General features: G+C 48.2%; 1 protein-coding gene across 1 annotated transcript in view; it reads left to right on the top strand.

The window, feature by feature from the left end:
* Positions 1–12,760, top strand: part of LOC144891989 (uncharacterized) — a 37,265-nt gene that overhangs the window by 10,641 nt on the left and 13,864 nt on the right. Inside the window, exon 2 of the mRNA XM_078777131.1 lies at positions 8,835–9,029. Within this exon, the coding sequence (XP_078633257.1) occupies positions 8,846–9,029 (184 nt within the window). The 5' untranslated portion in view covers positions 8,835–8,845. The remainder of the gene's footprint in view (positions 1–8,834; positions 9,030–12,760) is intronic.

The raw sequence follows: 12,760 nt of genomic DNA on the forward strand, positions 1-12,760 counted from the left end.
CTGCGGAGCCAGCACCTCTCTCTCCTCTCTCTCTGCCCCAAAGCCAGATCCTCGGAGGTGGGAGACAAAAGAAGCAGCCAAGTGAGTAAGGTGGTAAGGGCGCAAAAGTGCACGCAATACAAGGTAATGCACACTAGGGGCACATGGGAACCAGGTGAGACAGGTACGTTCCTACTGTACGCCCCCCCCCCCCCACCAGGTAACCTACATGGCCCCTCCCTTACCCCTTACTGTATCCACAAAACACAACACTACCCATAAACATCTACTTTACAAATCAACAAACGTCCCTACTGTCTTCCCCGTTCCTCCCATAAACCAAATTCGTCTTCTCTCCCTCCTAACCAATCAAATTTGCCATTTTGAACTCTCATCAAAATTTGCCATCTCCAACTCAACATCATAATTTGCCATCACCAATTCATCATCAGTCCCTCCTAGGGAGGGAGAGATGGAATCACCCCAATGTCTCATCCACGTCGTGATGCGTCTCACAAATCCAACAGCAATTCTCATTTCCTGCACACAGAACAAAGAAACACAGGTGTGGAGTCATCATCACCACAGGTAAGTGGCTGCGTATGGTGCGACAGGTTCATCAATCCTAACTATTTCCTAAATGACTTTAACAACTTTACATTACCCGGGGTCTTTCTCCTTCCAAACCATTGGCCCTCTTACACTATGGGTTCTAAAAACCAATTCCCATTGACCAAACGGTGGTGCTTTTCAATTTGGGGTCTCACTCCCCCGATTCATCTCCCGGTGCCCTCGCACAATTTCTGGGCCGCGACGTGTAGCTCTCCCCGCAGGTCTACCCACCTGCACACCCCCACCACTGCAGTTGCCTCCGAGCTTACCTGCTCCTTTCCCTAACCTAACTACCTGGGGAAGGCCCTCTGGCGCTCTCCCCACTCAGTGCCCTCTCTGGCACTGGGCTACCCGGGTCCGTCCTCCGGATCCTCGGGCCCCACTGACACTAACGGCTCCCCGAGCCCACCTGCGGCCTCACCTGGCCGACATCCTCACAGTGGTGGAGTGCCCAACCAACTACACACACTAACAGGCTACACGCCCAGCCATTTCCACAACACTAATGCACCCATCCACAATACCATTCTGCAACCGCACCACAAATGCCAATATCCAACCACAATTTACCTATACCCTCTACCTAACACTTACACTACCCGCCCCGGGTACTCGTGAAAGGGGTCCACTCTTCCCCCATCCACACCTTCGCACCATGCACACCACTCCGTACCACTTACTCCAACTCTCTCCACACCACTCATTCTCTGCTCCATATATTCCACACACCTGTACTTGCCACCTGTGCTCTCACACCTGGTGCCACCTGCACCCTTCTCTCCCCAAAGCGCATTTGCGCTGATCCACAACACTCACTACTCATACACTGCTCCACACACCTGTCCAGTTGCACACCTGTGCAATCACACCTGTTCAATCTTCACACAGCATCATCTCATCTAACTACTCCCCTCTGAAACTTGCGCTTCCCAGTCGTCCCTTTAAACTATTGCGCTCCCACGTCATTATCATCCACACTAATCTACCTGCGTCCCCACTACAGGTATCAGTCACTAACTAAACTTAACGTTACCTAATGTCATCTTCTAGGGCCCTATCAATATCCTAACCCACCCGGGCTAGTTTTCACTGCCAAACACCCCATAAGCTATTGCGCATTTGCCCCACCATGGGAAGGGTGGCGGGGATGCCACCCTTACCCACCGGGCCCATCGCTCACTACCAATCTTGCACATCAAATTTCAACAAATCAAAAATTTGCCAATCACTACCCATCATCTGCCAATCATTACTGCCAATCCTTTGCCAATCATCAAATTTTGTTTTTTTCTAATTTTGGGTCCAAAACACTAACCTCATCACACAGTCTACTCACTAATGCCTCTCGGTGCGCCAATTTACTTCTAAAGCTCGGCTGCGTACAGCCAAGCCATGAATGCGGGTTGTTCTGTGCCAGCGGCTGGATGCGTCCGGCATTCGGTGCAGGGAAGGAGGTTTACCCGGGCCGAGATCCCACGCACCTTCTCGGCACGGAGCCATCCCATGGCTCGATCTCGACCTGCCGGAATGCCTCAACAAAAAGTGGTCGCCATGACGACCCTTCCTATCCAGCCGCCCGCTCCGCCTAGTGGAGCACGGACGCGGCCGTTCAAAGCGAGGCCCAGCACGCACCGAGGGCCTGATTCGGCTAAAAGTCGCTCTAACCGCTAACCCGTTTAACGTCGATGCTTCACCTGCATGCTTACACCCCGCAGCCCGTTCCTTGCTCACACATCCAGCCGTTCCCATGCTCCTCGTACCTTTCCTTACACACCCAGGTACCCTCATTCCACTCACAGCCTTGGTCACACACCTGACCACCGAACACTTTGGCACACATTCGTTGGTCGCACACCTCACCAACACACCTCTTCGCGCCCCCTCCTCTGTCACCTCCTCTGTGACAATCACAGGTGTGCTCTCATTCGCACACCCAACCACGTGCCTCACTACCAATTCCAGCGTGCATTCCCACTCACGCTCTACCATTCCAGGTGTGCATCCTTTCTCACCTGTCACAACCAACTCACGCTCCATGTCACTCTTACTACTCTCACCTCCACTCTTGACAGCGCACTCACCCTTACTCTTGACAGCGCACTCTTTCCTCATGCACCCGTCCGTTACACACCTTTCTCGCACACACTCTCCCGTTACACACCTTTCTCGCGCACACTCTCCCGTTACACCCTCTGTAACACTCACCACAGGCGTGCATTCTTCCTTGCCTTTGACAGCGCACTCTTTCCCCATGCACCTGTCCGTCACACACCTTTCTCGCGCACACTCCTGCGCACACTCTCCCATCACACCCTCTGTAACACTTACCACACCGCGCTTCCATGTGCTCCCTCGCACACGCGCTACGACCGACTCACTCTCGCCAGCACCCTCACTCCTTGGCACGCACTTTTTCCTCACACACCCCAGAGTCGGACTTTCTCGCACACCTCCTTTTTCGCACACCAGACCTGTCGCACACTTCACCAACGGCCTCTCACGAACACCCGGGTCCATCTCGACCCCCAAGCTTCTTAAATCACCTGGCGCATCATACGCACGACCATATTGGTCACCACTTACACCGGGTCCTCTTCCTCTTCGCTTCTCCTCCATCACCTGCGAATCCCTCATCCGGTTAATGAGCACATCATCACGATCCGAACACAGACTTCGGACCAATTCTTTTATTTCCTCTTTTATCTCTTTCTTATCCCCTCTCCGTCGCTTCTTAATTTCGCTCACCCCTTCTTCCACTTCTTCTAATTTCTGCTTCACCTCTTTTATTTCCCGGTACGTCTCCTCAAGCTCGTCCTCTAAGGCTACCGTGACCGTCTCTATGTGCATCCTCACCTGCCGGTCCTTCGTCTCCATTACCTCTGTCACCTCGTCCAACCTCGCTGTCAGTCCCTCACGTACCATCTGACATTCCCTCTTCGTCGCTATCAAGTCGTCTTTTAGTTCTTTCTGTGTCGCTTTTAACCCTCCTAATACCGCAGTGTTCCTTTGAACCTGCTCCGTTAGTCCTTTTTGTCCCTCCGTCAGCTGTTCCACCTCCTGCGTCAGGTCCTCTATGCCCCCTTGCAATTTTACAGTCCCCTTTCTCACCTCCTTCTCCATGTGCTCCTTACAGTGCCTCACCTCCTCGCGCACTCCTCCGACCTCCTCACTCACACCTCTTCTGATCTCCTCTCCCATCACTTGCATCTCCTGCCCAGATGCCACCCTCAGCTGCTCCATTTCCTCCCTGTGAGCATCCAGTTTGGTTTCTACCCCCATTCTGACCCCCTCTATCTGCTGCCCCATTTGTTTAACTTCCCTTTCCGCTTGGTCCCTCATGTCCCTCAATTTGCCTTCCATCCTGTTTTCTAACCCCTCTAACCCCTTTTGCATCCCTTCCATTTGATTCTCTTGAGCGGCCATTCTGTTTTCTACCCCCATTAACCCATTTCTCACCTCTTTTATCCCGTTGTCTAACCCCTCAAAATTATTGTCTAACTTCCCAAATTTCTTGTTTAACCCCTTGTCTAACCCCTTCCCAAATTTCTTGTCTAACCCCTCACCGGTACCCCTCGCTTTGTCCCTCATTACCCCCATTTGGCTTCCCATTACCCCCATTTGGTTTCCCATTACCCCTAATTGCTCACTCTGAGCCCTCATTTCCTCCCTCATTTTCTCGCTATTCTGGGCCATAAGGGCCTTCATTTGTATGAAAAAAAGGTCCAAATCTACCAGCGGCGCTACTACGGTCGCGGGCGTGGGCGCCGTGGCCATGTGCGAGGCGCCATTTCGCGCGCCCGTAACCTCGTGCGCGACGACGCTATTTTGCGAATCTGCTACCCTCACTGCTTCGCTCTCCTCTTGTCCCTCAATTTGGTCCTGGATCGACCCTGCCTCACTCTCTTCTACCGGAACCCAGCCGTCTTGGTCTGTCATAGCGCGACTTTCAAAATTCGGGTTTTTATTTTTTTTGTAAAACACAATTAAATTTCGTTGTTATAATTTCGAGCACGTGAAACGCGCTCCGGATCGAATCCCACTTCCCGACACCAAATGTTACTCTAATAGTACAATTGGTGTTCCAAAATTTGGGCCTAACAAATTTAGTCCCAGGTCCGAATCCAACTCCTCGACACCAAATGTTACAGACGCGGTTTTGGATTTTTTTGTATACAAGATCGAGGCTCGTGAAAGAGCGAACATTAATCACACAGAAAGACAAACAGACACATAAAACAAATAACATCGGGAGCGGTAGACAAGATGGGGAGAGAGGGGGAAGGACACAAACACAACATTTGAGAGCAGGGACCGAGAGACATGGAGACATCGAGAGATCTGTGGGAGGGAGAGGGCTTTGGGGGGGAGGCATGTGAAGGGGGGGAGGCATGTGAAGGGGGGGGAGGGGTGGGAGAGGTATAAACATATGGACACTGCCAGAATTTCCAGGAAAGAAGTTGGAATTTCAAACAAGGTGGATCTGGGGTGAATTAGTGGGGGTAGAAAAGATCAAGGTTATGGATGGGGGAAGATAAGAGATGGTGGTGAACAGCTGTTTTAAAGACCTGGAGGGAGGAGAGGGATTGAAGGGAGTGTGGGAGTTTGTTCCACAGGCGGGAGAAAAGAGGAATGAAAGAGTGAAGGTGAGCAGAGAGCCGAGATTTCGGCAGTTTAACCATCAGAGGGTTGCTGGCAGATCTTGTGCGACCTGTAGGAATATTTGGGGGACAGAGCACAGAGAGAGCTGGGGGAGCAAGGCCGGAGAGGAGTCGGTAGAAGACAGAAAGGCCACCTACCTGCCTGCGGTGAGTGAGTGAAAGGCCCTCAGAGATAGCTTCATCGCGGGAGATTCCAATGATTTTGAAAGCTTTGGATTCAACAGCGTGAAGCCGAGCCAGGTGTGAGGCAGGAGCACCAGCCCATAGGGGAGAACAGTATTCCATTGAGCTGCGGATGAAAGCCTTGTATGTGGTGAGGAGCTCAGGTGTGCCGAGGAAGGACTTTGCACGACGGAGGATGCCCAGTCGGCGACTGGCTTTGGAGGCCAGCTTGGAAATGTGGTTTTCCCAAGAAAGATCATGGCAGATAGTGAGACCCAAAAGCTTGAGTGACAGAACTTCTTGGAGAGGATTGTTGAGAAAGTAGATGGGAGGGTTGTCCAGTCGATCTTTTCGGAGAGACATAGTAAGAGAGTGAGATTTGTCAGGATTGAAAGACATGGTCCACTTGTTTGACCAGTCTGTGATTTTGTCCAGGTCTTCAGAGAGTGAGGAGGCTGCAGACTGCCGATCTGAGGGAAGAGGAATGGAGCGGCAGAGAGTGGAGTCATCAGCAAAGAGATAGAGAGGATTTTCCAGAGAGTCAGAGAGATCATTGATAAAGACCAGAAAAAGCACAGGGCCCAGCACACTTCCTTGGGGAACTCCAGCCTGAACAGGAAGGGGAGATGAGAGAAATCCATTCAGGGCCACACGTTGACTACGACCAGAGAGGAAGTCCGCAAGCCATGCATGGAGATTTCCATGGATACCATAGGAGGAGAGTTTGGTGAGCAGAGCTGGGTGCCAGACCGTATCAAAGGCCCTTGATATGTCAAGGGAGACAGCTCTGATTTCCTGTTTGGCATTGAGGACCTCCATCCATTGTTGAGACAGCAGAAGCAGCATGTCCAGAGTAGAGTGACCTGGTCTGAAACCAAATTGATGATCAGAGATCAAGCCATTGGAGAAGAGGAAAGATTTCATATCCGAAGTAATGATGGATTCCATGACTTTGCTGATGTTAGTTTACCGAGCGGTTTGGTATGACCGCGTCTGCACAGTTTACCCGATTATACTCGAACGTTGGCCGAGTCGCGCTATGCTAAATCAATTAAGGAAAGGACACAACGGCTGGGTTAAATGACACGACACCAGGGGTACAGTTCTCAAGACCTCCGGAGGAGGTTATAATATTTGTATGCGGAACGTTTAGATTACACTGACAAGAGGTACAGCATAGGAAGGTGGGCACTTAATCACGGTCTTATAGTAGCCCCGACAGACCACAGATAAACAGGACAAGACTGACTCACGCAGGGATTGATGGCAAGGAAGGGCAGGTAGTCGATGGATAGCACAAGGTGCACCTTGGCTCAGGGACAGGATCCACACGGTCCAGTCCAGATATGCGGGGAGGTATCTTCGCGCTGGGGGTGGCGTCTGTTTCTCCTCGAGCTGGGGGCGCATCTGACGTCACCTCCGGTAAGTGGCTGCGTATATCCAGCGGGGAGTGACACGCCCTCGGCTCGTTAGCTCCGCCCCAGATGGAATCGGCCCGCCGCTTCTTATTGGGTGCGGGGGGGGGGGGGGTTACCGGGCTCCGCCCTTGACGAGGAGCTGACAGTCAGCCCCTTCGTGGTAACCCCGTCGGAGCACATGGGCAATGGCGGCTAAACAAGCCGGAGTGAGGACGCACACTCCCCGCGCGCTGTTGTTGTAGTTGTTGTTGTTGTTGTAGTTTCATGAGGAAGATGGGAGGAGGTATGGGGAGGTCCTAAACTCACTACTGGTGCCATACAATCACATTCTGGTGCAACGAAGAGTCAGAATTAATGGAAACGAGTCCTTAACTGACATAGACTACGAATAACTAGCAAGATGTCCTATAGTTGTCTACGTGAGATGCGGTGAACCTGGGCACGACATTTAATGGGGGAAAAAGGGGAAGGTCGGTTCTACAGAGTGTTGTTTACAGACAATGGGACTAGGGAATGGGGGATTGGGGATAGTTGGGGAGTATTGGGGAAATAGGGGAATATTTACAAGCGGATATGGATGGAGGCCAAATCCCATATCCGCAACAGTATCTTTCCCTGATGCAAGTGAACGGAAAAGCGTTGGAATGTCTCTTTTATTGTTGAAATGTTTAGGTTTTGTTCCACAAAAATCTACGTGCTGTAAAGTAATTTTCTAAAAGGGGTCGCTGAGGATTAAAGCAACGGGTCAAGCATGATGGCCGAATGGTATGCACACTCGTTTTAAGGTGTCCAGCCTGTGGTCGAATCCCGGCCCAGCAAAACCTGTCATCCCGATGTTTCACGAGCAGGTTTATTCATCAATGTGTGTGCCGTCATTGGATGTTTAACTCAGATGGATGTTAAACTGGGCATCACACCTGCTGGATTTTCAACCTTCCCCTCCCCCTTGCCCCTCTTCACTCCTCCCTTCCCGTACTCATCCACCCATTCTCTCTACATCCCTCTCCTCATCCTAGCCCCTCACTCCCTCCTTTCTCTCCCTTTCACCCTCCTCTCTCCCTCTCCTTCCCTCACTCCCACCCTCCTCACTCCCACAAACCCATCCTTCTGGAATGTACAGTGGAGTGGCATGTGGTGCGGCTTTGCTCTCCACCCTCCCCTCCTTTCTGCCTCACACCCTCATCTCTCTCCACCCTTCCTGTCTCCCCCTTCCATCTCTCTTTCTCTGGACCCCAACTGAATCCCTCTTTCTCCTCTACCTCTCTCTTCCCTTCCCCCCCTCCCTCCCCCCCCCCCCACCCCCCCAGCCATCTCTGTCTCTCCCCTTCCTCTCTCTCTCTCTCCCCGCTCTCTTAATATTTCCATCAGTGAAGCGACCCTACGTTGCCTGGAAACGCCAGGTATCTCTGCTAGTAATTAATACAGGTGACCCAGTCCTACCTGCCAGTGTGATGAACATGAACTGAATTCCCATGGATGTGTTCCAGAGGAATGTTGTTGTTCCATCTGATTTTATGAAAAGTGGTTTCTTATTTATGACCTGATAGTTATTGATGTGGGGAAACTGTCTGCATATCAGCATACCTGTGGCATGGATTACATCCGAGCCCAAATACTCCATACACATCCCCTGTGCTTGTGTGTAAGGCCTTCTCACCATAGAATGTTTACATCATAAAATTTCTGAACAGGCCCAGATTTTACATAAATATCTAAACTTTTGTATGTTTCAGATGTGGGCAAATCGGCATTCACATCAACATGTAATAAAATTACAGTATTGTCTGAAGAAACTACAACATGTACAATTTCTTTTTTGGTGGGAAGGGGAGGGGTCAAAGAGTGTGAATATGTGTGTGATGAAAGTTTAGAGTATTGTAACTGATTTCAGCAGAGGATAAGGTCTCAAGCACAGAGGTACTACATCTGTAGGTACATTGTCAGATCAAGGTACTCAGAGTGGAGCAAACATCTGGAAAAGTGGTATGTTTTTGCCTCTCCAAAGGTTCACCCACCATGTACGCTCAAGTTGGCTGTTGGAAGGATTCCTGTCATGTGCAGCCGGAATCGGAACAGCAGACTGTGCTCGGGCGTGGAATGAAGGTTGAGGAGGTGGAAGGATCTTCGGAGATTCTGCAGATAAAAATAGAGGATGTGAACTCCTTTGGTCTGGAGGAGGAGCAACGCGACCAGCCGAATGGTGAGTTGTGTGTTCTACATCACTTCTGATGGGATCTGTGTTTGTTTAGTGCTGAGCTAAAAAAAATAAACTTTCCATACATGATCGAGGCTCGTGGAAGACCTAGAGCAGAATGGAAGGGAATAAAATGGAGAGGGCGAAATGACAACAGCTGAGTCGATATAAGCGTATGATGAAGGGGAGGGGAAAATGACACTGGTGGTGAGCAAACTGCACACAAGATGAACGAAACAAAGACAGAAGAGGAAGGGGAAAGTGGGGATGAAACACGAAAGCAACAAACCAACCAACAATCGACTAACAAACGTAAATAGGTGACGGAGAGGGGGGGGGGGGGGGAAGACATCACAATTACCTGGAAAAAGAGTGCTTTGGAATTGGGTCATTCGGGAATGGAAAAGATAATGGGTGGATGGGGGATGATCTGAAATGTTGAAGAACAGCTGTCTTGAAGAGAAGAATGAGAACATCAAAATAAGACCTGGCGAGAAGAATGAGAACATCAAAATAAGACCTGGCGAGAAGAATGAGAACATCAAAATAAGACCTGGCGAGAAGAATGAGAACATCAATTTAGAAATAAAGGTGATGGGATTATTGATACTCTTTTGGTAATAAGTTGAAAGAGGTGAAGAGATGGAGGAAAGTTGAAGAAGAGGAGGAAAAGTTGAAGAACAGGTTCGGGAGGAGAGGGAGAAAAGAGAGGAGGAGGAGGAGAGGGAGAAAAGAGAGGAGGAGGAGGAGAGGGAGAAAAGAGAGGAGGAGGAGGAGAGGGAGAAAAGAGAGGAGGAGGAGGAGAGGGAGAAAAGAGAGGAGGAGGAGGAGAGGGAGAAAAGAGAGGAGGAGGAGGAGAGGGAGAAAAGAGAGGAGGAGGAGGAGAGGGAGAAAAGAGAGGAGGAGGAGGAGAGGGAGAAAAGAGAGGAGGAGGAGGAGAGGGAGAAAAGAGAGGAGGAGGAGGAGAGGGAGAAAAGAGAGGAGGAGGAGGAGAGGGAGAAAAGGGGAGGAGAGGGAGAAAAGAGAGAAGGAGAGGGAGAAAAGAGAGAAGGAGAGGGAGAAAAGAGAGGAGGAGAGGGAGAAAAGGGGAGGAGAGGGAGAAAAGAGAGAAGGAGGAGAGGGAGAAAAGAGAGAAGGAGGAGAGGGAGAAAAGAGAGAAGGAGGAGAGGGAGAAAAGAGAGAAGGAGGAGAGGGAGAAAAGAGAGAAGGAGGAGAGGGAGAAAAGAGAGAAGGAGGAGAGGGAGAAAAGAGAGAAGGAGGAGAGGGAGAAAAGAGAGAAGGAGGAGAGGGAGAAAAGAGAGATGATGAATAAATATAAAAATGTGGAAACAAATGAGATTAGAAAAATATTGGAGGTATTATAAAATAATGAAGCTCAATGCACTGAAGATGAAAATAAAGAATTAACAAGTCTAATGAAAATATAAATGTCAAAAATAGTATCGATGTCTTTAATTTCAGGGAGAAGATATTAACGAGAAAGTGGAAATACAGAAGAGAAATGTTATGTTGTTGATGATGATGGTTTTATTGACTTTGGTTGAAGCCTTACAATATTTTTCCCAAAATAAATGCAGGAGAGAGTGAAGGTATTTCAAATGATACTTTATGTTTTAAAAATGAAGATACAAATGTCTATGTTAGAAACTAAAAAGGTTTTTGCACTCTACAGGAATTTTTCTTTTAAATAAATACAACGACAATAATGTATTGTCTCAAGTGTAAAAAGAAAGCTGATCCTAAAAATATCTCACATGTGAAAAGTAAAAATAATAGGGTTGTACACAAAAGGGGACATATTTGGTGTGTGGCACTAAAAAGAGTAAATGCATCCACAAACAACACCTTCCGGAAGACACAACAATTATCAGGATGCAGATTGACAATAACTGGAAATCCGGGAGAATTACACCTTCCAGGATATTATTTCTGTGGTCCAGGAATAAACTTGGATAAAAGATGAGATGAAGCTGACGATCCGAAACCTTGGAGCAGACCGAAAAATAGGGTTGATGGAGTGTGTATGAAGCATGATATTGATTGATAAAGCACGACATGGATGAAAAACACGGTCGACAGAGAAATGTTGTGTAATTTGTCTTTCATACGAAATCCAATATTGAGAGAAAAAGTTGATGGGTTTTGTAATGATTTCAATTACAAACTCCTTCAAGATATTGAGCTTTATTGAAATCGATCCTCCACGTCATCTACAAAAGAATAATCACATATTAGCAGGCGGCCATATAATATGCCCTATGTAAAGCAAGCCATATAAAGAAGCGTCATTTAAACTTACCAGCTCCAATTCACAAGACACAAAAGACAGCCAGTTCCCTCACTCTCAGGCCAACCCTCTTATAGACACATTGCTTATGTGAAGTGCAAAAAAAAAATTCACCTCACATCCAGATCCCTACCCCAACCCGAACCTTCACATTAAAAAATCCCAACCCATCCCATCCCTAACCCTCACATTAAAAAATCCCAACCCAACCCATCCCTAACCCTCACATTGAAACACCATCCCTAACCATTACATCGATCATTACATCCCTAACCATTACAGAACCCCAACCCCATCTCCCAATTTTTTGGGGGTTTCCATTATAAGTCTCGCATAGTATAACTGTGGACCATCAGGGAAAACTCCCTTTTTCGATTTTTATGGGTTTCCGTGATAGATCTCACATAATATAACTGTGATTCATCGGGGGAAAACCCCAACCCACATTCAAACCCCCTCCCTAACCCTAACCCTCACATCTAGAACTCCATCCCATCTCCAACCCTGACATTCAAGCCCCAACCCCATCCCCCAAATTTATGGGTTTCCGTGATAGATCTCACATAATATAACTGCGATTCATCGGGGAAAAACCCCAACCCACATTCAAACCCCCTCCCTAACCCTAACCCTCACATCTAGAACTCCATCCCATCCCCAACCCTGACATTCAAGCCCCAACCCCATCCCCCAAATTTATGGGTTTCCGTGATAGATCTCACATAATATAATTGTGGATCATTAGGGAAAACCCACTTTTTCCAATTTTTAGAAAGCTGTGGGTCTCAAGCTCATCTGGCTCATCAAGGTAGAACTTGGAAAGTCGGTCTCAAAGGTAAGTCATACATTGAGAACCATGAAGGTTAAACGCTTCAGAAACTTGTGGGTTTCCAAGGTAGACCTCTTTGACTGTATCATCAAGGTAACACTCTTTCTGTGCAAGTCTCCCAAGTATATCTCCTTATCCAGGTCTTGGTCACTCACAAAGTCTTCAACCAAAGCAACAAACTCGCTTCTCATTTTATGAAGAAGCTTGTTCTCAATTTGTATTTTTGATACAATTTCCTGTGAGCGAAAATAATAACATATTTGATGAAATTGATTTATTGAATTAAATTCATTTAATACAAGATTATTATTTGCTTAAATCAAATTCTGTAGATATTAAAAGAAAATCTTACCTCCATAGACAAGAGGTTTGAGTTCAGTTAATCAATTTGGAGGTTTACATCCACATAGGTAGTAAGTCTCCAAGGAACTCCAATCATCCCACTCGAGCTCAGCACAATAGTCCAGTCTCAAAAAGATTAAAATGTGTTTAAATTCAGCCTGTGTTCCAATCCTTCATATAAGATTGTTGGTGGGTGTAGTTTTCTTTGGAAATTCTCTGCGACATTCCCAGACTTGCTCGGGCAAGGCTTGAGGGGTCGGACTTAACTGGAAACGATGT

The sequence above is a fragment of the Myxine glutinosa genome, chromosome 5 (genome assembly GCF_964187855.1).
Source record: "Myxine glutinosa chromosome 5, kmMyxGlut1.1, whole genome shotgun sequence".
Classification (NCBI taxonomy): domain Eukaryota; kingdom Metazoa; phylum Chordata; class Myxini; order Myxiniformes; family Myxinidae; genus Myxine; species Myxine glutinosa.